This window comes from Balaenoptera musculus, chromosome 17 (assembly GCF_009873245.2).
Source record: "Balaenoptera musculus isolate JJ_BM4_2016_0621 chromosome 17, mBalMus1.pri.v3, whole genome shotgun sequence".
In the NCBI taxonomy this organism is placed as follows: Eukaryota; Metazoa; Chordata; class Mammalia; order Artiodactyla; family Balaenopteridae; genus Balaenoptera; species Balaenoptera musculus.
In genome coordinates, this window is record NC_045801.1 from 65,278,841 (window position 1) to 65,303,809 (window position 24,969).

Here is a 24,969-nt window from a genome sequence, read left to right on the forward strand (position 1 = left end):
ACTCCCTCGCCCTGCGGCCCGCCAAACCCGGGCAGCGTCACGTGGCCGCTGGCCCCGCCCCTCGCGCAGCAACCGACTCCCCCTCCCTTCCCGCGCCGCTCGCGCGTCGTCACGTGCTCCCGGGCCCCGCCCGCGGCACAGCGGCTGATTTCCCCTGCCCGCCCCCGCGCTTCACGTGACCTCTGCCCCTGGCCCAGCAGCAGAGCCCCACCCCGCTCCGCAAGCGCGGCGTCACGTGACCGCTGGCCCCGTCCCCCAGGGCCTGGTTGCTTGTTCCGCGCTCCGGCGGCTGTTCTCGCTCCGCGCGGGCGAGCGGCAGAGGTGGAGATGGCAGCCGCCCTGCAGCGCGTCGAACGGCTGTCCAGTCGGGTGATTCGCGTCCTGGGCTGTAACCCGGGCCCCATGACCTTGCAGGGCACCAACACCTACCTGGTGGGGACCGGCCCCAGGTAAACGTTTCCCCCCCCACCCCGCATCCTACACACCGACCCGCGGGACGCACGGAGCTGGGGCTGCGAGGGCTGCTCGCCGCGGGCGGAGAGACTGTGCGCCCGCAGCCGGCACCACGGCGTCCTGCCCCAACCGGGCGGGACCACCCGCAGACGCCCAGGTGCAGGACCTCCCCCACATCACGACCACCCTGGGTGGTCAACTGTCTAGCTTACAGCTGGCTAATGAAAAAAATCACTTCGTGGTTTTGAGACCTAATTTACTTTGCATGATATGGAATGCCAGGATGAGCGTGATTAAGCTGTTGAGAAACTAGAATCGCCTGGAGTTAATCCAGGAAAGCGTTTACTTTCCACACCTGACTTTCACTGGTGTTTGGCCCGGAGTTTAACTTCGGTTCGCAAAAGCGGTTCGTTGTGCTGAGGCCTTTTTCTTAACTCAGCAGCAGAGGGCAGGATTTTCTTGCTTCAAATTGCTCGAGTCTGTTGAAGAGCCCCCTAGCTCTTGGGAAAGAGAAGCTAACTTCGTTTTTGTTGCTGTTGTGTGGCCTTATTTAAATTACTCTGCGGAGGGAATAACCTGTCTGTATTTCTAAGATTTTTCTCTTGTTCAGATGCATTCTGTTTTAGTGGAATTATGCAGAAATGGGAACATGTGATTTACTGCACAATAAGTGCATTGAGCAATTTTTGTATAGTACTTAGTCTTTAGTATACTCTAGATAATAGAAAATGAAAATAAGATATAGTTCCGCTTGAGCCCAGAATTTAATTGTTCAGTCCGGACGTGTTACAATTAGTAAAATATAGTTGATTACTAAAAACGGTTTAATAAGTATAGTTTATTGGGCTTTCATTTGAAGTATCCACTGTATTTGGCTTTTTCCAGTAAATCACAATTTTAGAAACAGCAGGATGGAGGGTCTGGAAGTACTGCACATCAAGCAGAAAGCAACAAGTTGAGTCCAGGGTAAACAAGGCAGGGTCAGAGCTTTGAGCTGCCTCCGGAATCGAGGAGAACAGAAAATTAAGCAGAAAAAACACCTGATATCTAGCGTAGAGTCTGGGTTAGCTGAGACTCCCTCACCCTAGGAAGTCCATAGGTATGCTTTTCACTTTTCAGTGTGTCATCTTAAACGAGCTCTAAAAGACAGTACCTAACATGAAAATTGCATGTAGTCAAAATTATCCTAGAAAGTCTCTCAGGAAAACACCATGTTGGAGATCAGTGTACTCTCTCAGTAAGTTCAACACAGCCTGCTTTTCTTCCAGTGGTGAAACAGATGACTGGTTCTGTTTGAAAACCAGATGAAGAAGTTGGCTTAGGTTTAGGGGCCATGTTGTATGAAAAATCCATACTGTGTCTTTAAACACTAGAATCACACTCCGCGTGGCAAGGTGCTGGTGCTAAAAGACATGAGGAACCTGAAACTGATCGAGGGAAGAGCAGATTCACGGCCTTCCATCTTACACTGCTTAGACTACTACCCACAAAAACGTAGGGAGTGGAACGGCCAGTGGAATCACTCATAGATGAGAGAGAGGTGATGATGAACCCATGTAGTTGAACTAGAATAAGTTAATGTACAGGTGCTGCTGCTCTGCTGTATAAAGTAGATGTTAGGTGGCTAGAAATGAATATTAATTGGGTCCAAGTAAGTGGTTCTGATAATGGTATCCATCTGCTCCACTAAGATCACAGGTGCCTCCTGGATCACTAAACCCAATGGCATTTTTCCATTCCCATCTTATTTGAACTTCAGTATCTTTTGATGCTATTGACCACTCCCTCCTTGATTTGCTTAACACCTCATTCTCCTGGTTTCCTCTCACCTCTCTAGCTACTCTTATACAATTTCCTTAATAGAATCATCCTCTATACCAGGTATTTTAAGTGTTTGAGCCCTTCAAAAGGCAATCCTACTCTTTCTTCTGTTCTCATTGTTATGTTCTTTACCTAGGGGATCTTGTCTACTTCCTTGGCTTCACCTGTTTTATTCATTAATAACTCCCAAATTTACAGCTCCAATGTAGACAAATCCAAGCTTCATCTTCAGACTAGGATGGCCAACTGGTTTCTTAAAGCTCTAGTTGGATGTCTCACAGCCACTTGAAACTCATTGTTTCCCACTGGTCTTCTTCCAGTCATCCAAATCTTGGTAAAGAGAACCATCCCCACGTTTGATCAAGGCAAATACTTAAGTACCCTCCTTGACATTTTTCTTTGCTTCCTGCACACACATATCCAAGCCATTAAGAAGATCTCAGCATTTTCACTGCTGTCACCCAGTCCAAGCCAGTACAACTCTTGCTTAGGCTTTTAAAATAGTCTGGCTTCTCTGCATCTACTTCTGTCCCTCTTCAATCCATTCTCCCCCACATAGCCAAAGGAGTATTGTGGGGTTCTTGTTTTCTGTGTTCTGGTCTCTTATCCTGCAGCAGGGTAGCCTAGCTTATTCACTGGCTAGTTTCAGGGTTCCAGTGGAGTGAGAGGAAGCACGGAAAGACCTGGAAGCTGAGGCTTACGAATGGGAAGCCATCACTTTCATGTCAGTCTGTTTTCAGTAGGAAAACCCAGTGTAAGTCCATACCCAAAGGATGAGGAAACAGACTGCCATCCTTGATGGGAGGAGCTTCAAAGTGACATTTCAAGGGACATTATTATACGTAGGTGAAACTTGAAACTTTTTTTTCCTTGCAGTATGCTTAAAATGAGGTCTGTTTGTAAAGTAGTAATACAACTTGGTCTTGATTAAGTTGCCCTTTAATAAAACACCTCTGGTATTTTTTTTAAAGTTTTTGGAGACATAATATTCCTTACTGACTGTTTTAAATGTGATTTGATAAAAAGAAAGCCTTCATTCATAGTAGAAAAATTTCTAAGTGCCTACTGTGTCTCAGGCAATATACTAGGAGTCTCCTATGGACTTAGTAGAAAAAATACACACATAACAATAGTTTTGCTTTCACTTGGCTTGGCGAATTGTAGACACCATAAATCAAATAGCCCCCAGGGAATTCCCTGGTGGTCCAGTGGTTAGGACTCCATGCTCTCACTGCCGAGGGTCTGGGTTCAATCCCTGGTTGGGGAACTAAGATCCCACTAGACTCAGTGTGGCCAAAAAAACCCAAAACAACAAAAAACATATAGCCCCCAAGATGGATATATAATTTACCATTTGACGAGGCCGATGAAGAGTAAGTCTAGAGTTCTGGAACCATATAATTAAAGATTTTAATCTAGTCACTGTCAAGAGAGGTTTCGTAAGGGTGTGGCAATTCAGTTGACATCAGAAGTCACAGAAGAGATGTGTCTGGCTGCATTTAAAACTTTGTGACTCACCAACATAACAGAGTTGGATTTTTTGGAAAATGGAAACTGGAAGGCCTTGTGATATTCTGATCTCCGATCTATCTCATCACCCTGAGTCAAGCTTCTCTCCCATCCCGGCCACATGGGCTCTATCCACTCCGCCTCAGAGCTTTCATGCCTGCTTTCCTCTCTGTCTCCCACTTATCCTTCTCTTCACCCAGCCACCCTCACTCATCCTTTAGAGCTCTGTTAAAATATCATTTCCTCAATAAAGCCTTCCCTGACGCCTTACACTGTGTTAGGTTAATGTAATACACTGCCTTAGCATTCCATACTTGTCATGGCCCTTATGTCAACAATAAAATGATTTTTTTGTGTGTAGGAAGAAGCTTAATGTCTTTCCCCAACTCCACTCCCCACTAGAATATAAATTCAATGAAGGCTTATTTATTACCATATCTCTGGCACCTAGCACAGAGCCTTGTACATAGTACAGTAAATATTTGCTGAATGAATGAGCATTCTCTTTTTCCCTTCATTTGCTCTGTTAGGATTCTATTACTGCTGGATAACTGCAGTTTTAACCAGTCTTCCTTCCCGTTTCTGATCAGCCCATAGATGCCTAATGAATTTCCCTAAAGCACTCAGACTTACTGTGATGCCTAGTACAGAGGTATTCAGTAAACATTTGAATGGACCAATAATAGCCAGATCTTCCAAAGAGTATTTCCACATTCCTCCTCTGCCTAAGAACCTCTAAAAGATGGATTTTTAATCTTTACTATCAAAATTGTAAATACCTTGAGGGTGAGTATACTATTTCTTCTTAATAGGAAAAGGCAGTCTAGGGGACTAGTTGGGGTTAAGACGCTGGGCTCTGATTATCAGGTCCCAGTACCTGGCTCATGGCTGTGGACAAGACAGTTGATTTGCTAAGCGTCAGATTCCTTCTCTATACAGTGAGGGTTGTATCGTACTCACCTCAGACGGATGTTATGAGGATTCAGTGAAAATTCATATCTAAAGTACTTAAATTCTAGCACGGGGAAAGCACTTCAGCTATTACTTTACTCACTTTTTCCTCCCTTATAGCATCCGGACAATACTGGGTTTATAGTAGGTGCTCAGAAAGTACTTAATGATTTTGTAAGAGGGACAGCAAATTGACAGAGGCCATTTAATAGCCATCTCAATGTTGATAGAAAATAGAAAATAATTGAGGAAGTTGATGCCACTAACTCCCGTTAGTTGAAGAATTTTTTTCTCCGTTCACGTAGCAGATTGTTACTGCGTGCCAGGCCCTGTGCTCTGGTGAATAAATTGGTCACAGACCTGTACAGATGCTTCTGCACTCTTCTCTTGTCCCCTGGATTAGCATAACTCGCATTTGCAAAATGACGTCCTAAGATGGGGTATTGTCTGGGGCTGTGAAGGACACAGCCCACCTAGAGATGACAGTGTCTGATCCTCTGCACTAACTCTTCACAGACGTCATTGATAGACTTGCTGTTTGTTAAGGAGGGAACAACCTTTTTTTCCAGTTTACAGCTGAGCTTGTACTTAGGCCACATGAAGAATGATTCTAGGTGCTTCCCATGGAGTCCACTTCCTCCAGAGACGCACAGTGTGTCTTGAATGGACAAGTGACTGTGAAACCGAGTCCCCCTAAAGCCACGTTTCCTTACCGAGTTTATGACTAATCTCTCTATCCAAAACTTTATTCCCTTTCTTGTCTCCTCTGCCCTCAGTCCTGTGCTACCTAAATATTCATCCACCAGAGTCAGATGACTGAAATTGCTGTTAACAACATCGTTCATGTACTAAAATTGCTGTTACAGATATCATCATTAACGTACAAAGTCAGGTTGTTTCTCCAGGGCAAGATGGGTTTTTGTCTTGCAAGAAAGGCATGGCACATAGCAGATCATTCGTAAACAGTTATTGATGAATTAATACACAAATTGAATGACTGAAACTTTGCATCAAGGTGAATCATCTCTCCCCCAGCCTGAATTCAGGAGGGATTCCTGTGAAACAGCGTGAATTTAAGAAGTCAGTGAATTGGTGCTGGAGGAGGAAAATGTCACCCTGATTTCTTCCAGAAAACTTCAGAGAGAAAGACCATCATCCCATAAAATAGTGAGGAAAGGCAAACAAAGTAGAAGGTGGGTTCAGAGCCACAAGCAGAAAAAGATAACTAATGAGGTGGTCTGAGTAGAGAAAGGAAGCAGCTCAGACACTCCCCGATACTTCCCTGCTGCCTGCACTTTCACATAAGGCAGCCTGTGTAAAACTTCGGTGATCCGTTTTGTGTATAGTGCAGAAGACTAGGTTTCCTTAGGGATACCATCGAATCAGATTCTTTCATATCTCCGAGACATTTGAGGATGTTCTAAAAGATCTCAAAGGCAGCGTGGATAAAAGCGTGTATTCTGGCGCCAGAATACCTGGGTGCAAATGCTGCTTCTGCCCTATCTTTGCAGAGTAACCTTGGGCAAGTTACTTAATTTCTGGATATAATAATGAAAAGCCTACTTCAAAACGGTGTTACGAGAAATACAATTGTTAAAATATGTCAGGTGCTTGGAACAGTGCCTTATTTCTTTTAAGTGCTATGTAAGTGTTCAATACCATTGCTATTATTCCTTGTTCAGACTCACATTTGTAAGGTTTTTTCAAAGAACTTTCTGAAGTTGAGATGATTATAGTTAAGCTGAAATAACATACAGCTGGTTTTCAAGCACGTTGGAAGCGAGGCAATTTGTGCAGTTTCTTAAATGTAATGTAAATTATCTGTGTGAGAAATATGCTGATACAAACTCTGTGTTCCGACTGTATGATTATCTTCCATTTAATTTTCAGGAGAATCCTCATTGACACTGGAGAACCAGCAATTCCAGAATATATCATCTGTTTAAAGCAGGCTCTGACAGAATTTAACACAGCAATCCAGGAAATCATAGTGACCCATTGGCACCGTGATCATACCGGAGGCATAGGAGATATTTGTAAAAACATCAATAATGGTAAACAGAAAACATTCATTAAGCTCATTGAAGAAAACTGTGTCTTCGGAATAATTTACTTCAGTTAACAGAGCTAAGTAAGCTAGTAAACCATTTACTAGCTTACTTACATATTTAAATGGTACTTTCAGAAATTACTGTAACTTGAACACTATCCCCAGTTTTAACAGAGGAGGAAAGGAAAGGTCCTATTTTCTGTTTCAGATCTCTTTTCCCTCTTATTTTTCCCCTTTGGCCAGTGATGAAGATCAGTTTTAATTTAGTTTGTATGACAATTACTCTTTCAGATTTAATAATAACTAACTACTGTTGAGCATTTACTGTGTGCCAGGCACTGTGCTGAACATTTGGCCTGAGTACTGTGAGGTGGATATGTTCTTGTCCACATTCTAAATGTGACCTCACGTCTTCCATAACATAAGGCAATTACAATAAACTGAAATACTGGGAAAAGATCATTGTATTGATAATTCTCTGTCCCTGAAACCTATTCAGTACTGACACCTTACTATCTCCCTTATTCCCTCATCCCACCGTCACACACATAGATTCATCCATCCATCCATCTATTCATCCATTCATTCATTCATTCATCCATTCATTCATCCATTCATCCATTCATTCATCCATTCATTCATCCATTCATTCATCCATCCATCCATCCATCCATCCATCCATTCTTTCCTTTAGTAAATACTGGAGTCACTGCTAACTCGGTGTCATTCTTGGCACACGGGACCTAGCAGTGAGCAAAACAAAGACCGCCTTCATGGAGCTTCGTTCTAGTTGGGAAGGTAAATGGTAAATGAATCTTAGGTCAGATGGTGACAGGTGCTATGAAGAAAAATGAAGCTACATGAAGGCAAGGGGAGAGAGTAAAGCGGAGGAGGGCGGTAGCAGTGGTGTCTGGGGTGGAGGGAGAGGGGGTGAGCTGTACGGTGTCTGAGAGGAGGGCACACCCAGCAGAGGGCATTGCCGGGGCAGAGACGCTGGAGTGGGACTTTGTGTGTGTCCAAGGCACAGGAAAGACAAGGAGGTCAAGAACGTTCATTCACAAAAGGGATGCATGTAGGCATTTGACTAGTATTTTTTAATGTTTGTAACTATCTTTTTAGGCCTTGAGACTATAATTGGGACACCAAGATATTCTCAGGCACAGCCCCCAATATCACCAGGCGGCCCATTGTAAAGACCTGTCTCCCCTCACTCTCTTACCCTCTAACCTCCTTTCTTCCAATCCGAAGGGACTGCCCTCCGCAGGAAATCATTCTTTCTTAGTCTGACCTGTCCTCACCTTTCTTTCTCTTGTCCATCATTAAATTTTGTGAATTAAAAAACTATGCTGAGGATCCTTAATTAGCTTTGGCCAGCTCTTTTAGCATGCGGGTCAGCTTGAAAAATTGAACTGCTTATGGCCCCCTTTCTCTCCTTCATAAATCAGCTTTATTGAGCTTGAATTTACATACATGAAATGTACCCATAAAATGTATAGCTTGGCAAACACCTATGTGACACCTCCAATCAAGATAAAGAACGCTCCCACTACCCCAAAAAGAGGTCCCCTCATGCCCCTCTGCAGTGATTCCCCCTCCAGCTCCAGCAACCACTCATCTGCTTTATACCACCATAGATTAGTTTTGCCTGTGTTCTAAAGTTTCCTAGAATGGAAGGATACGGCATCACTCTTTGTCTGGCTTCTTGCACATTAGCACCTTGTTTTTGAGATTCACCCATTTCATGCATCAGTAGTTTGTTCCTTTCTTATTGCCAAGTAGTAATCCATGGTAGAAATATACCACCATTTGTGTATCCATTCACCTGTTACTGGACATCTGACCCACTTTCTTTAAATTAAAAATTAAAATAGTTTGGGGTTCCCTACAAATAATGAATACTTATATGATAGAATACCTATTATGTTGATTTAAAGAAAATCAAAAAGAAATTTGACAATGCTTTATAGCCACGAAAACTTTAATACTTGTTTGAGAAGTGGCTTGTTGTGTTTCGTTCTGAACTTTATTGAAGCTAGACCAGCTACATGCAGACCTTGAGTCCCTCAGCACTGAAATTGTTCAGGGTTACCTTTCAGGATCTCCCCCCAAAAGTTCCATGTATTTCTTCATTCTCTAAATCCTTAATCGCTAGCATTCTTGTTCCATTTTGCTTTATGATTTCTTTTTATGCCATATTTTAATTATTAGTTTAAATTTTTTATAATTTTGTTTAACTATTAGTGTGGCAGAATTTTTCAAGTACTTTACAATGCTAACATCCTGTGTTTTTACAGCCCACACCAAAATTATGAATGCCATTTATAAGATTTCTATGGGAAGTTACAGTAACTCTGAAGCAATCTGCCTACAAAAATTTAAACTATGATCAGTGTGTGATTTGGGAACTCCTAGTGGCTTACAGGGAGCCAGAATTTTACCAGACATGAGAACTGTATAGCCCCAGGCTGCTCAAGTTTTTTGTTTGGGCTTGGTTTTGGGCAAATCTTGTAAAATATATTTTGTTATCTAATAATTATTATTTTGCAGCTGAAGTTGGGCCTTTGCCATGTATTTAACCTCCGAGTCCTAGGAGTCAAATGTTTGCTTCTTGCTATTCAATTAGAATGTGTTTTTATTAGAAAGTATTATACATGAGCAATATCACATGTTTGTATCAGCTTAAATAATTAGCACTGGCAATGATATTATAATCCATAAACCTTAACAAATGACTGAGGGTTTCCTCCTGTTAAAATAATTACATGATAGAGACAGAAAGTAGATAAGTGGTTGCCAAGGGCTGTGAGAAGGAGAGAATAGGGAGTGAGTACCATTGGGTATAGGGTTTCGGAATGTTCTAAAATTTTATAGTGGTTATGGTTGTACAGTTCTTTGAATACACTAAAAAAAAAACCAGCAACAACAGTGAATTGTACATTTCAAAAGGGTGAATTTTATAGTATGTGAATTACATCTCAATAAGCTTTTATTTAAAATAATAATTACTATTATATGATTGATTTCAGCATGCCCTTCTCCATCTTGCCTGTGTAGATTGCTACTGTGAATAGGATGTGTGTTTTCAAATTTGCACATAATTTTAAAAACTGGCACGGAGTTATTTTATAGTGTGACATTTGTTTTGTAATTTTGAGATAGTTGTGAGTTTTCTGGAAGGATCATCTGCCTCACAACTAGAGATGTAGTATCTCCACTTCTTTACTGAAAAACAAAATTATGCAGATTACAAATAAAAACAAACAAAAAAACCTTGCTATCTCACTCTAGAATGAAGACAGCCTTACTGTGTAATGTCAGTTCCCAGAATAGCATATTATTTTTTGCTTCAGCCTCTCAAGATACAAAGTAATGGAATTTGGCGCTGGAGAGGGAAGGTCTAGTTGCTGTTGTTTTATTTTTATTATATTTGAGATATTTCTATCCTTTATCCTTCCTACTAGCCAGATTTCTATGCCTTGTCAGTTTTCCTTTGCATGTCTTTTTCTCCCTCCGCATTTCCATTGATACCACCGTAGCCCTGAGGCTCATTACCCTCCAGCTGGGTTATTGCAGTCACCCCGTCCTGGTCTTTCTGATCTCTCCCTCTCCAGTCTCCCCACCTACAGCTGCCATACTAATCCACCTATTAACACTATTTCAGTTTCTTACTAAAGAGTGTATGGTAGCCACATACTGTAAAGTTTAAATCCCCCTGTTCTCTGAAAGGCACTTTAAGGCCCTCCATGATCTGAGCTCACCTTACTTGTCCCACTCTTTCCAGCCAGGGTTTTGCTTTAGACAAGTTGGTAGCATTGTTTGGCACATATGCCACGCTCATCCTCCTTTCTGTGCCTTTACTAATGCTGTTTCCCTTAACCTACAGGTCTTTCTCTGAACCTTTTGCCATCCTACTCATCCTGTAAGTCACACCTCAAGTTCTATCATATCTGTGAATCCCTTTCTAATTGTTTCTCCTTTCTCTAAACACCTGCTGCTTTTATTAGCTGAATTGTCCATTTAGTATCCCTTAAATGGGACTGAGTATAGTTCTCTAATTATTGCCTGTTTGTGTTTTATTCCCCCCAACTATGACAGTTTTTAAGCATTTTGGTGTCATGGTGCTTGTATTCACTGTGTGTAGTATACTGGTTAGATGATTGCCACTCAGCTATTGATTGGTTAAGTAATTGATTTTCTTTGTGTCAGTGAGGGTACTGTGGGTTACATTTATTTTAATGGTTTCATATCTTAGCCCCGGGTTTGGGGCTTCCTTTCAGCTTTCACAGAGAGAACTTTATACTATTATCCTTTTATTATTAAGTACTGCCATGATGCCATAACCTCTTTTATTCTATGTTAGACACCTAGATAGGGAAAAGTTCCCAGTTTTGGTATTACTGCCTCTTCAACACCCATCTTTTTTTTTTTTAATCTTTATTTTTTATTGGAGTCTAGTTGATTTACAATGTTGTATTAGTTTCAGGTGTACAGCAAAGTGATTCACTTATAGATATACGTATATCTATCCTTTTTCAGATTCTTTTCCTATATAGGTTATTACAGAATATTGAGTAAAGTTCCCAGTGCTGTACAGTATTCAACACCCATCTTGATCTCAAACCTAGCTGAGACTGTGAAGTGCTACTTCCAAATTTTTATATAAAAGAGGAGTGATTAGAAAAACACAAAGGCTTTTATGTAGACCTGGAAGGACATGAGAGAATAAAAAACTCTTTTGTTAAGGTGGAGGAAATAGTTACCATCCCAGAGATATGCTGCTACAATTCATCCCATTTTCTGTTGCCTCTTACCATTACGATTTTTTGCAGCCAATCTCAAGTGTTCGCTCTATGGAAGTTGATCTCGTAAAAGGCTAAATTATCATTTAAAGTGTGACTTAATATATTTTACATGTTTTGTGACTAGACACTACATACTGCATTAAAAAAATCCCACGGAATCCCGAGAGAAAAGAAACTGTAGGAGATGGAGAGCAACAGTATGTTTATGTGAAAGATGGAGATGTGATTAAGACTGAAGGCGCCACGCTAAGGTACGTGAACGTCCTTGAGCCAGGGAAGGCGGGGCTGGGGGTTGGAGGGGTCTATGTATATGTGTTGTAAAAAGACAAGACATATTTGCTTGTCTGAGTGAAAATACCTCAGGAAAATACCTCAGCAGATCCAGAAGATCTGATAACATTTGTTTCTCTGGGAAGAGAAATTGGGTTGCTTGAGAAAGAGGGGAAAAGAGAAGGAGTTTTCACTCTATCTGCCTTTTTAAAATTATTTGTTTGAATTAGTTGATTACCTTCTTTTAATAAATAAAATTTAAATTTAAAAAAATAGATTAGCATTTCCTGCTAGGGTGATTTAGGGATTTCTACCCATCAGTTAAATTCAGGGTTCTCTCATGCTCTCACTTCCAAAAGGTGACCCATCCCTGAAGTAAACACGTTGCAGGCCAGACCCATAATCCCCCGTGACCTATCTGAGGGATTCAAAAGGGTGTTTCAAACTCGTCAACTTTAAAGCTGAACTAACTAATTCTGGTTCTCACTCCCCCACAATTTGTACTTGTTTTTTGAGTTCAGAACATCTACTTTCTCAGTACTTAAGATTTTTTTTTCCTTCTAAGATAGAAGCTGACTCCTCTTCACCCGTATACTCCCCTGCGTCCCTCCCCGCGGCCCTCCCCATCTAATCAGGTTGGTTCTTAACCTCAGAAATATTTGGCAATGTCGCCTCTCTTTCTGCATGTCCACAACCACTACTTCTTGCTCAGTCTTCCTGTCTGCAGGCTCCCGCCTTTCCAATCTGACCTTCATTCCCCGTGTCAGTTGAAACCTGGAACAACCCTCACTGCACACAAGGTAATGTTTGTTCTCCTGACCGTGTCACAGTCTGACCCCAGACTTCTCTGGTCTTCGCTCCCATCACTCCCCTCACAGGCACAGTTAGCAAAGACATTCTGTGCGGCCGTGCCTTTGCTCGTGCCTTCCCCTGTACTAGGCATTGCCCCTTCCCCGCAACTCGTCTCCCTGACAGACTCTTATCTGTTCATGCTTCAGACCTAATCCACATGTTACTTACTTCAAGAACCCTTTCCAGGCATAATTCACTATTCCCTCCACTAACTTTCCTATAACCTTTTATTATTTTGTATTAAATTGTATTGTAAGTTTTTTGTATGTAAGTACCTGAAAAGGTAATCAAGTCCTTAGCTTCACAGTATTAGTTAATTCTAGTCACTATGGTCAACCAACCCAGAAATGCATAATGGCTCAAACATGAAAGAAGTTTACTTTTCAGTCACATAAAGTCCAAAACGGGGTGCTGACTAGTGAGTGACCCTCCTGTAAGTGAGGTTTCAGGCTCCGTGCATCTTGTGATTCCATTAACCTCACTCCTTGGCTTCCGAGGTCGCTGTGCTCACCTCCATCAACCCAGTGGGTGGAGAAGGAGCATGAAAGGGATCTTACCTGGAAGGTTTTCACAGACCCGGCCATCTCTGCATTGGCTATAAATTCAGTCCTGCGCCACTCCTGACTTTGCAGAGACAGGAAAATAGAGCTTAACTTCGTGCCCAGGAAAAAGAGGGAATAGGTTTGATGACAAGCTAGCCACTCTGACACAGGCAGGTCCCAGATTCATCTTTAGATCCTCAGTCCCTGGCACTTAGGAGGTAATGGGTATTTATCCTACACATAGTAAATTTACTAGCTCCAAAGAGGCGAGTAGATGAACAGAAGAATGAGAAAGAGAAAATGAAGTCATGGGTATCCATGCCACCTTTCAAACCAGCGTTCCCTTTTTTTCAGTATGCAGTGATTGACAGAATTTAATTTATAAACCAACTAATATCTGGGAATGTTCTTTAAATGCTCTTGTTGAAAATATGATAGTATCTCGTATAATTTGCTCATGGTACCAAAGGAAAACAAACATCATATAGCTGCTACTTCCAAAAGTATTCGGTATTCTCGGACAATACAGAATTTCGCCCATCACACACCAGCCCTAGTGAAAATGAAAGGGGTTGAGACAGTAGGTGGTTCCTTGAGTCTTCTGTCTCAAAGGCGTGGGTATCACAGTACTGGTTTATCGGTTATCTCAGAATTATGGATCTATACCTAATTGCAGATTAAGAATATTCAGTCCTTGGAAGTTACTGCTACCCATCTGCCATGAACAGACCACATACTTTAAGCTTTTTATTAGAGTATTCAAACAGAAAAGCGTACCTATCATCCGTGTGCAACGGTGAATTGTTACAAACTGAACAAACCCTATGAGCAGCACGCAGATCAGGAAACAACAATATGGTGTAGATACAGAGAACAGAGTCGTGGTTACCAGAGGGGAAGTGGGGGGCTGAAATGGGTAAAGGGGATCAACCGTACCGTGACGATGGAAAATAAATTGTTGGTGGTGAGCATATTGTAGGGTATATTGAAGTAGAAATATAATGTTGTACACATGAAACATATGTAATGTTATAAATCAATGTTTCCTCAATTAAAGAAAAAAAAGATTTTTTTTAACCTAAAAAAAAGTAGGAAACAGTATCAGTGCCCCGAAGCCTCCCACATCTTGCTTCCCGTCACCACCCCCTCTCAGTGGAATACTGTCTCAGATTCATGGAGTGAATTGATGCCAAGGAGCTCCATATTATCTGAATTCTATTTAAGTTTTGTTTTACTGCATTCTGATTAAGATAAAGTATGAGAACCTATCTATTTTAAGATTTGGGAGGAAAACTAATACAGAGAATCAAAAAAGTAAACTCACTTTTTTAAGAAGCCTTTGTAAATAATATTTTCCCAAAATATGAATTCTAATTATGCTAAAATCTGAATAAAACATTTAATTTACTGATGACCGTGGCTTCCAATTTCCATTTTTATCAAGTCAGTAAAACCCAGTTATTTTAAATATTAACAAGAAGACTCATTGTTAAGCAAAAGTTCTATAAGAAGAAGGTTAAAATTTACTAAGTCTCCAAGTATTTGATGACCAGTTGATCTTTTCTGCTTGCCAATTTTGAAAAAAAAAAATACAACAGAGAGATAATATCCACCAAGAACCCTTTAGTAAATAGTAGAAAGTTAGCAAGGTTTTTCAGTAAGGATTTGATTCTGGATGTAACTTTCAGGAATTTTCTAGTGAACTAAGTTTAATTTCTCAGAGAAAAATCAGTCCAACAGCTTTTGTTGACTGTTCTAAATTTTCTAAGACAACCATCGTTATAAAGTCTGTCTGTCACAGAAGTGGCAGAACTAGATCAGTGCTCTACCTGATGCATGGGAAGGCCACCACTGCAGTTCCTCGGATCTTTCCTAAAGTACCTCTGATGTCATTTCCTTTTCCCCTCCTGCCTATGTGAAGAGAATTTTAACACAGTTTTTATGCAAGTTAAAGCATTAGCCAGGCAGGTGACTGAAGAATTGGAATTTCTGATCCGCTGATTTAAGAAATCTTATTGCCTTCAGCCTGGAAAATATCAAAGAAAGCCATAACTGAGCTCTGGCGTGGAGAGTGGGAGGGGAATAAAGGAGGCGTTGCAGGCACATTGACGGATAAGGCAATTTGCAGACCCTGAAAAAGAATGGTTCTCCAAATGAGTTTTTGTAGATTAAAAAAAATAAATAAATAAAGATTGGGTTCTGCCCATAAATGCATTCTGTGTATGATTGTTCATAGGATTAGCTATAAGACAGGATACACACCCACACCTACATATTTTTTTCCATGATGGTTTGATTTACATGTAATATGATTCAGCTACTATCCATCATCTCATATAGATACAATAAAAAGAAAAGAAAGAAAAAAAGAAAAAACAATTTTCTCCTTGTGATGAGAACTCTTAGGATTTATTCTCTTAACTTTTTTACATATCATACAGCAGTGTTAATTATAGTCATCGTGTTGTACATTATATGCCTGGTACTTACATTATAATTGGAAATTTGTACCTTTTGACTACTTTCCTCCAGTTGCTTCTCCCCTCACCAAGAACGTTACTGAACAACCTATTCACCATTTTGTTCCACTACCTTCTGCCACTTTTGAGGCAACTTCGTAATTCCATCTTCCCAAAACTTTTTATTTTTTTGAGCAAAGAACTGTACCAGGTGCCGTTTATAGTCTTCCAGGGAATTGAAATTTTTTCCATTAAGAGAATTTTATAAAGACTGAAATAAATGGAAATCTGAAGGTGCAATGTCTGGTGAATACAGCAGATGAATCAGAACTTCCCAGCCAATCTGTAACAGTTTTTGCCTGGTCATCAGATAAACATGCAGTCTTGCGTTATCCTGATGGAAGATTATGCGTTTTCTGTTGACTAATTCCGGATGCTTTTCATCGAGTGCTGCTATCAGTTGGTCTAATTGGGAGCAGTACTTGTTGGAATTAATCGTTTGGCTTTCCAGAAGGAGCTCATAACAGAGGACTCCTTTCCAATCCCACCACATACACAACATCACCTTCTTTGGATGAAGACCTGCCTTTGGTGTGATTGGTGGTGGTTAATTTCACTTGCCCCACAATCTCTTCTGTTCCACATTATTGTACAGTATCCGCTTTTCATCGCCTGTCATAATTTGTTTTAAAAACAGAACGTTTTCGTTACATTTCAGTAGAGAATCGTGTGCTGAAGTACGGTCAAGAAATTTTTTTTGCTTAACATATGTGGAACCCAAACATCGAAGCGATGAACATAACCAAGCTGGTGCAAATGATTTTCAATGATTGATTTGGATATTTTGAGTATGTCAGCCATCTCCTGCGTGGTATAATGTTGATTGTTCTCAATTAATGTCTCTATTTGATCGCTATCAACTTCAACTGGTCTACCTGGCTGTGGAGCATCGTCCAGTGAGAAATCTCCAGCACGAAAATTCGCAAGCCACTTTTGACACATTCGATCCGTCACAGCACCTTCTCCATACACTGCACAAATCTTTATTTGCATTTCAGTTGCATTTTTACCTTTCTTGAAATGGTAAAGCATAATATGCCGAAAATGTTGCTTTTTTTCTTCCATCTTCAATATTAAAATGGCTACACAAAAATTCACCAATTTTGATAAGTTTTTTCTTAATGCATGCTGATATGACAGCTATCACAATACAGTCTAACAAAATTGTTTTGAATGAAGTTAAAGACAACTAAGTGCTACTAGTGCTATCTTATGGAAAAAACTAACGAACTTTTTGCCCAACCCAGTAATTTGCATTTCCCTGGAGGCTAGTAATGTTGAGCATCTTTTCATGTCCCTGTTGGTCTTTCATGTATCTTCGTCGGAAAAATGTCTGTTCAGGTCTTTGGTCATTTTTTAAATTGGGGGGTTTTTTTGCTATTGAGTTGTGTGAGTTCTTTATATATTTTGGACCTTTAACTCCTTATCAGATACATGGTTTGCAAAATTTTTTCCCATTCTGTAGATTGTCTTCACATATTTTTATAGTTGCTGGAAATATACTTCCTGGAATCATTTTCATATAACATCGAATACTTTCATTAACAGGTTGCAGCAGGTTAAATCAGACAAGAGATGATTTCTAACATCTCTTTAATATTTGCCCTTGGAGCAACTATAAAATCGTAATTGTCTACAGTATATAAAGCATACACTTAGAAACCACAAAAGCATAATAGTTCTTAATGTCAGTTCTTAATGCCTCTCAAGAATAATTGCTCCCATTACACTAGTGTCTTATGTTTTTGTACCTTATAGCTATTACATTTTTGGCAGATTTTTAAAAGACTTTACATTTCAATATTTAATATTAAAGGATTTGATTTCTTTTGGCAAAGGAGAAACTCTTCTAAGTTATAGTCATTTCAATTTTTTTTAATAGATTTATTTATTTTTATTTTATTTTTGGCTGCGTTGGGTCTTCATTGCTGCACGTGGGCTTTCTCTAGTTGTGGTGAGCAGGGGCTACTCTTCATTGTGGTGTGTGGGCTCCTCATTGCGGTGGCTTCTCTTGCTGTGGAGCACAGGCTGTAGGCGCGCAGACTTCAGTAGTTGTGGCACGTGGGCTCAGTAGTTGTGGCTCGCAGGCTCTAGAGCGCAGACTCAGTAGTTGTGGCTCACGGGCTTAGTTGATCTGCGGCATGTGGGATCTTCCCGGACCAGGGCTCGAACCTGTGTCCCCTGCATTGGCAAGCGGATTCTTAACCACTGCACCACCAGGGAAGCCCTCAGCTTTCTTACATGCTGTTATTTAAGAGTTGAATTTTGTCAAATGTCTTTGCAGTGTCTAGGGAGATGATCTTACCAGCTTTCTCCATAGCTTTATTATTTTTTTCAGGGATCTTATAATATTGAAACACCCTTGCATTTTTTGAATAAACTTTATTTGGTCATGATGTTATTATTTTTAAATTTGCTTTTGAATTCTATTTGTTAATATTTTAGTTAATATTTTTATAACTATTCATTAGTGAGATTGGGTGGTAGTTTTTTTGTGCAGCCTTTATCAGGTTTGGGAGTCATAAATTTTCCTTCTTTTTCTATGCTCTGGGGTAGATTGTAGTGAAATTATCTGACTTTGAAATGTTTGTTAGAGTTAGCCCGTGAAAATACTTAGCCTTTAGTTGCTAATGATAATTACACATCTTTTTAGTGAAGCTTTATTGTTGCTTACTAGTAATATGGTCCTGTGAGTTAAGCTTAATGCATAAAATTTAAGCTTATTTGTGTACTTTTTATGGATTTTCTTTTTAATACAAGAGTAGGCTTTAAAAAGTTATGTAATCTAACTTACCTTGTTAAAGGTTTACTTATCATTTTGACTTCCAGAATCTAAAAACCAAATTTGAGGGACTTCCCTGGAGGTCCAGCGGTTAACACTCTTCACTGCCAATGCAGGGGACGCAGGTTCAGTCCCTGGTCGGGGAACTAGGATCCCACATGCCGCATGGCACAGCCAAAAAAATTTTTTTAATTTTTTTAAATAAAAACCAAACTTGAAAATACATTTGGATCATTAAGTAGGCTTATCAAGGTCTTGAGGAAGAGAGGCGCACAGAATTACCTTTGATGGTATGGCTTTGTTGGGCAGAAAAATACAGTTGCTCATTGATATCTTCTCTCCCCTGTTTTGTTCTGTTTCATTTACTAAAACCCCTATTATTTTGTTAGAACTCTTAGATTCATCCTTTAACTTTTTTTTCTCCTATTTTCTATCTTTTTGCCTGTTTGCTGTACTTTCTGGGAGGTTTTTATCAGCTTTATCTCCTAATCCTATTTTTTCATTCCTCTTCTCACATTTTTAACTTTCAGGAGCTCTTTTTGCCCCCTAAATGCTCCTTTCATACTATCCTTTCTTGTTTCATAGTTGCAACTTCTTGTCTCTCTGAGGACATTACAGTTTTTGTGGGGCTGTTTTTCTTGGGGCTATCGAGGGGAGGTTTGTGGGTTTTTTTGGAAATTTTCTTCCTCATAATTTGTGGCCTACAAACTAGTTTGTTTTTATTTTCTCTTCTCGGTGTGAAAGGCTTTCTTCAGATGCATAGTGATGTGGTATTTACTGATGTCTTCTAAGGGAGACCTTAGAACTATTTGGGAGCTCTGAAAATGTGAGGAGGGCTTCTGTAGGTTGTGAGCCTTACTGTAGGGTCATCTAGATGAATTGTTTAGTTGGGGAACCTCCAACATTGTAATCTTAGAGTCTTTCTTCCTGAGCTGGTAAAATTCCCAGAAAAGACTCTTCTACTCTTCATGTTGGATAAAGGCCTGGCTGCCAGCATTACAGGAGCTGAGTGTGGAAAGAAGGCTTGGGGATCTGCGTATATTCACACAGTCTTCCTGTTTTCAGGATGATGTCACTACCTCTATCTGTGCCTGTGTTTTACCCTCTTCAAAGATTAAATCTCCAGGGCTTCCCTGGTGGCGCAGCGGTTGAGAATCTGCCTGCCAATGCAGAGGACATGGGTTCGAGCCCTGGTCTGGGAAGATCCCACATGCCGCGGGGCAGCTGGGCCTGTGAGCCACAGTTACTGAGCCTGCGCGTCTGGAGCCTGTGCTCTGCAACAAGAGAGGCCACGATAGTGAGAGGTCCGCGCACCGCGATGAAGAGTGGCCCCCGCTTGCCGCAACTAGAGAAAGCCCTCGCACAGAAACGAAGACCCAACACAGCCATAAATAAATAAATAAAAATAAAATGACTAAAAAAAAAAAAAAAAATTAAAAAAAAAAAAAAAAGATTAAATCTCCAGTTTTTTCCCTTAGTGGGGTTGGGGTGCTTGTCAAGCTGCTCAAAACGGGAAGAGAATCTAAAGATTCTCCGCTCCCCACTTCACCCTCTGCTTCTGCATTCCTGGTGCCCCACGTCCTGAGACTGGAGAATTCTGCAGTGTAAATCTGGTTGGGTCTCAGCTTTCACCACTGCCAGTGTAGACTTCAGTATTTTCATGTCTGATAAGTCACTTCTCACTCATCTGTCTTCTTTCTAGCTTCTAAAATTTTGTTGATATGGTCCATTCTCCTCACCCCTGTGGATTTATGCCATTTTTCAAATATCCCTTTATGGTAATTTTATTGATGTTTTAGGAGGAAAACAAAAGATGCAGGTGTTCAATCCAGTCTTTAACCAGAAACACACTTTCAATTCCTAAATAGTAAATCCAAACATGCAATTATATTTGCCCTGTCTTCCCCCCAAAAAATCCATCATTGAGAAAATTTATTTAAAGTATTCCAAGCACATAAAAATCCAATACTATTTAGAATAGGCAAAGAGAAGGATAATTAACCTCTCAAGGTAAATAAAATATAATTTAAACCTTATTCCATCAGACATTTATTGCTATCTCCTGTGATTCGATTATCTAGAATGTAAAAAGAATTTGAAATGGAGACATTAATGCTACCCACCCCATACTAGTAGAAGGATTAAGTGTGTAATGCCTGTAAATCCCTGAAGTCAGTGCCTGGCACGTGGAAAGCAATATATTAATATTAGCTACTACTAAGTACTAAGCACTGGGAATATAAAGATGAGAATACGACAGGAGTCCTGCCTTTTAGAAGTTCATAACCTTATGAGGTAGAATGGTAAACAAACAAGAAAACACTGTGAAACCTGCAATAATAGACGTAAAATTCAAAGTATAGGAGTAATAACAGAAAAAAATGACCAGTACAGAGGGTTGTCTGTATGTGGCTGAGAAATCAAGAGCTCTGCAGAACAAATTACTTAGACTTAGTTCTTTTTCTTTTTTTTTTTTTATTTTTATTTTTATTTTTTTGACTGTGTTGGGTCCTCATTGCTGCACGCAGGCTTTCTTTTAGTTGTGGCGAGCGGGGGCTACTCTTCGTTGTGGTGCATCGGCTTCTCATTGCGGTGGCTTCTCTTGTTTCAGAGTACAGGCTCTAGGCACGAGGGCTTCAGTAGTTGTGGCACGTGGGCTCAGTAGTTGTGGCTTGCGGGCTCTAGGGCACAGGCTCAGTAGTTGTGGCACACGGGCTTAGTTGCTCCACGGCATGTGGAATCTTCCCCGACCAGGACTCGAACCCGTGTCCCCTGCATTGGCAGGCGGATTCTTAACCACTGTGCCACCAGGGAAACCCCCTAGACTTAGTTCTTTATCTGGCTTATTATTGGTATAGTCATAAACCTTCATGTAGGAAATTCCCTGGCGGTCCAGTAGTTAAGACTCTGGGCTTCCACTGCAGGGGCACAGGTTCGATCCCTGCTTGGGGGACTAAGATCCCACATGCTGCACGGCGTGGGCGAAGAAAAAAAACAAAAAAAAACCTTCATGTAAATATAAATAGGAATTATTGAAATAAAAATATTTGTCATGCTTTAAAAGTATTTATTATCATAGTTTTATTTATCAACAAAAACCGAAAGTTGGAGGAGAGGACAAAGGAAATAAAAGTATGTTAAATTTTTTATCTTATATAGGGTGAAATCAATGAAAACCGCTTTGTTCTTTTTTTTATATATAAATTTATTTCATTTATTTATGATTGGCTGCGTTGGGTCTTTGTTGCTGTGCGCGGGCTTTCTCTAGTTGCAGTGAGTGGGGTCTACTCTTCGTTGCGATGCTCAGGCTTCTCACTGCGGTGGCTTCTCTTGTTGCGGAGCACGGGCTCTAGGCGCACGGGCTTCAGTAGTTGTGGCTCGCGGGCTCTAGAGCACAGGCTCAGTAGTTGTGATGCACGGGCTTAGTTGCTCCGCGGCATGTGGGATCTTCCTGGACCAGGGCTCAAACCCATGTCCCCTGCATTGGCAGGCAGATTCTTAACCAGTGTGCCACCAGGGAGGCCCCTGCTTTGTTCTTAAAATTTTTAACAAGAAAGAAAAAATAATGTTTCTTTTAAGCTTTTAGATAACCACTACTAAAATAAAATATTTACCATTTATTAAGCATGTAACTTTGTGCCATATACTATGCTAAGCACTTAAATGCTTGTCTTGAATCTCCCAGCAGTCCTTTAAGACACATGCTATTCACATTTCAATGAAAAACTGACATTAAGAGAAGTTAATTTGCCCAGTTTTCTTACCTCTACCTAAGTGTATGTATCTTACAAATCACTAGAAAAAAAAAAAAAGACGAAAGAAAATGCAGTCCATATAACCTAAAGTAACAGCAAGGAAGTCGAAAAACCAGAAATCATGAATGTTAATGACTGAAGTGAGTAAGACATATTCATTATGGGGGAAGGAGAGAAAGGCAATGTAAATAGGAAAACTACTCTGTTAAAAACTCTGAGACCAAATCAAAAAATAACAAAAGCACCATTTTTAAGGATGCTCATTCAGTGTTACTGATGGAGGAAAACTGCCCACAATAGGAAACTAAATGAATTGTGATTCATGCATATAGTGAAATACTATGCAATCATTAAAAATCATGTTTTAGAAAAATATTTAATGATGTAGGAAAATACAATATAGTAAGCAAAAAATTCAAAAATCAGGTATTAAAGCAACATGACAGTTTTGTTTTTAAGATATAAATATGCAAAGAATCCAAAAATATATATCCTTAAAAGCATATGATCCAGTAACTCCAATTCTGGGTACATATCCAAAGGAAACGAAATCATTACGTTGAAGGGATATCTGTACCCCGTGTTCATCACAGTACTATTTATAATAGCCAAGACATGGAAACAACCTCAATGTCTATTGACAGATGAATGGTGGTCCAGTGGGTAAGACTCTGTGCTCCCAGTGTAGGGCGCCCGGGTTTGATCCCTGGTCAGGGAACGAGATCCCGCATGCGTGCCGCAACTAAGGAGTCCGCATGTCACAACGAAGATTCCGTGTGCTGCAACTAAGACCCCGCACAGCCAAAATAAATAAATAAATATTAAAAAAAAAAAAAGTTGTGGTGTGTATATATATGTAATATATATGAATATTATTGAGCCATAAAAAAGAAGGAAATCCTGCCATTTGCAACAACATGGGCAGATCTTGACAAGGGCCTTAACGCTAAGTGAAATAAGTCAGACCGAGAAAGACAAATACTGTATGATCTCACACGTGGAATCTGTAAAAACCAAATGCAGAGAGACAAAACAGATGGGTAGTTGTGGGCAGTGGGGACGTACCTGATGTCAGCTTGTCCCACTGCTGATGGTATGAAGTTTGGTCGCTTGGTTGACATGATGACCCCACTCTCTTCATGGTTAAGGTTACTTTCCCCTTAAAATTCGTAATCTGATTATTTGAGATTTTGTGAATGTCCTGCTTCCCAACAATCTTTCATCCGGTGGTTTTAGCATCTATTGATGATACTTGCCTTAATCAATTAATACACTGAAGGTGGCAAAACTGTGACTTTTATTCTGTTATTTCTTCCACTTTCTTTTTTTTTTCTCTATTTGCTGACATTCCTCTTAAAGAAGAGTTTCTCCCCTCCCTTCTTGAGTTATTACTCCAAACTTATACGTATTTTTTAAATTCAGTGCTTCTTTGTCCTTTAGACGTAGCTCCCTTAATCTTTGAGCACTTCCTTACTATCTGACACAGAGTGCCTCGATGTCACATTTTACTTTCCCTGCCTAAGACCTGGAGCCAGCTATGTCTGTAGGAAGCCCTGGTTTCTTAGAGTGGGAAATGGTATTTAGAAACAAAGAACTGAGTGTGAGGTGTGCTCATTACTATTGGAGTATCCTTGCTTCTGGGCCTCATTATAGACAGAGGTAGAAAAAAAAATGAAATGATGAATTCATGATTCCTCAATTCAAATAAAAAACAACCCAAGGGAGGGAGACGCAAGAGGGAAGAGATATGGGGACATATGTATATGTATAACTGATTCACTTTGTTATACAGCAGAAACTAACACACCATTGTAAAGCAATTATACTCCAATAAAGATGTTAAAAAAAAAAAAAACCCAAAACCTTAATTCCATCATTTCATATCTATTTTGCCCTTATCCCACGGTGAAAACCTTGGTTCTCCACATCAATTTATTTACTTGCCTGTACTGTCATACAGTGAACAGATTCATTTCAGAAACACAATAGTCAATAACACTGCCAACAATAAGCCTATTAAGTAAAGTTCAAGATACCTTTGCAACTTTTTTAATCTTAAGATATATTCTATTAAGGATGTCTTTTAGTGTTGTATTTATTTATTTCTTATTTTAGTGTTGTATTTAAAACTTATTTGAATTAGTTTATTACTATGGCTATGTTATCTAGTATACAGTAAGGTAAACACTTCTTTTTGTATTCAGTGTTAAGGTTTTATTTTTCTTTTTATTTAATTTTGTTTAGAATATTAAAAATTTACATAGCTTAAAAGTTAAAACTTTTTAAAAGTTCTAATCAGGGAAGTCTTGCTTGCATCTCTATTCCCTACACCCCACCTGCCTACCCCGTATAGGCAGCTATATTCATACGTTTTTATTTATCCTCCCTGACTTTCTTCTTCCAAATATAAGGAATTCTATACATACATGTTTTTATTTCCCCATCTTTCTGATACAAAAGAGCATACTATGAACACTCTTTTGTGTTTTGCTTTTTATCACTTGACAGTATATCCTGCAAATTACTTCATCTCAAATCCATGGAGATCTTTTCATTCTCTTTGATGGCTGCATAGTATTCCATTGTGTGGATGTACCATACTTGATCCATAGTGCCCTGTGGGTGGACATCTGGGTTGTTCCTAATATTTTGTCATTACAAAT

General features: G+C 39.9%; 1 protein-coding gene across 2 annotated transcripts in view; it reads left to right on the forward strand.

Annotated features, from left to right (window-relative positions):
- Positions 1-210: 210 nt before the first annotated feature.
- The window catches only part of LACTB2 (lactamase beta 2), a 32,336-nt gene continuing 7,577 nt past the window's right edge, over positions 211-24,969 (forward strand). The window contains exons 1-4 of one of the 2 annotated variants that reach the window (XM_036830855.1): positions 211-449; positions 6,625-6,788; positions 10,668-10,703; positions 11,711-11,837. In XM_036830855.1, coding sequence (XP_036686750.1) covers positions 328-449; positions 6,625-6,788; positions 10,668-10,703; positions 11,711-11,837 — 449 coding nt within the window. In that variant the 5' untranslated portion in view covers positions 211-327. The remainder of the gene's footprint in view (positions 450-6,624; positions 6,789-10,667; positions 10,704-11,710; positions 11,838-24,969) is intronic. The other variant, XM_036830856.1, reaches the window with a different exon arrangement.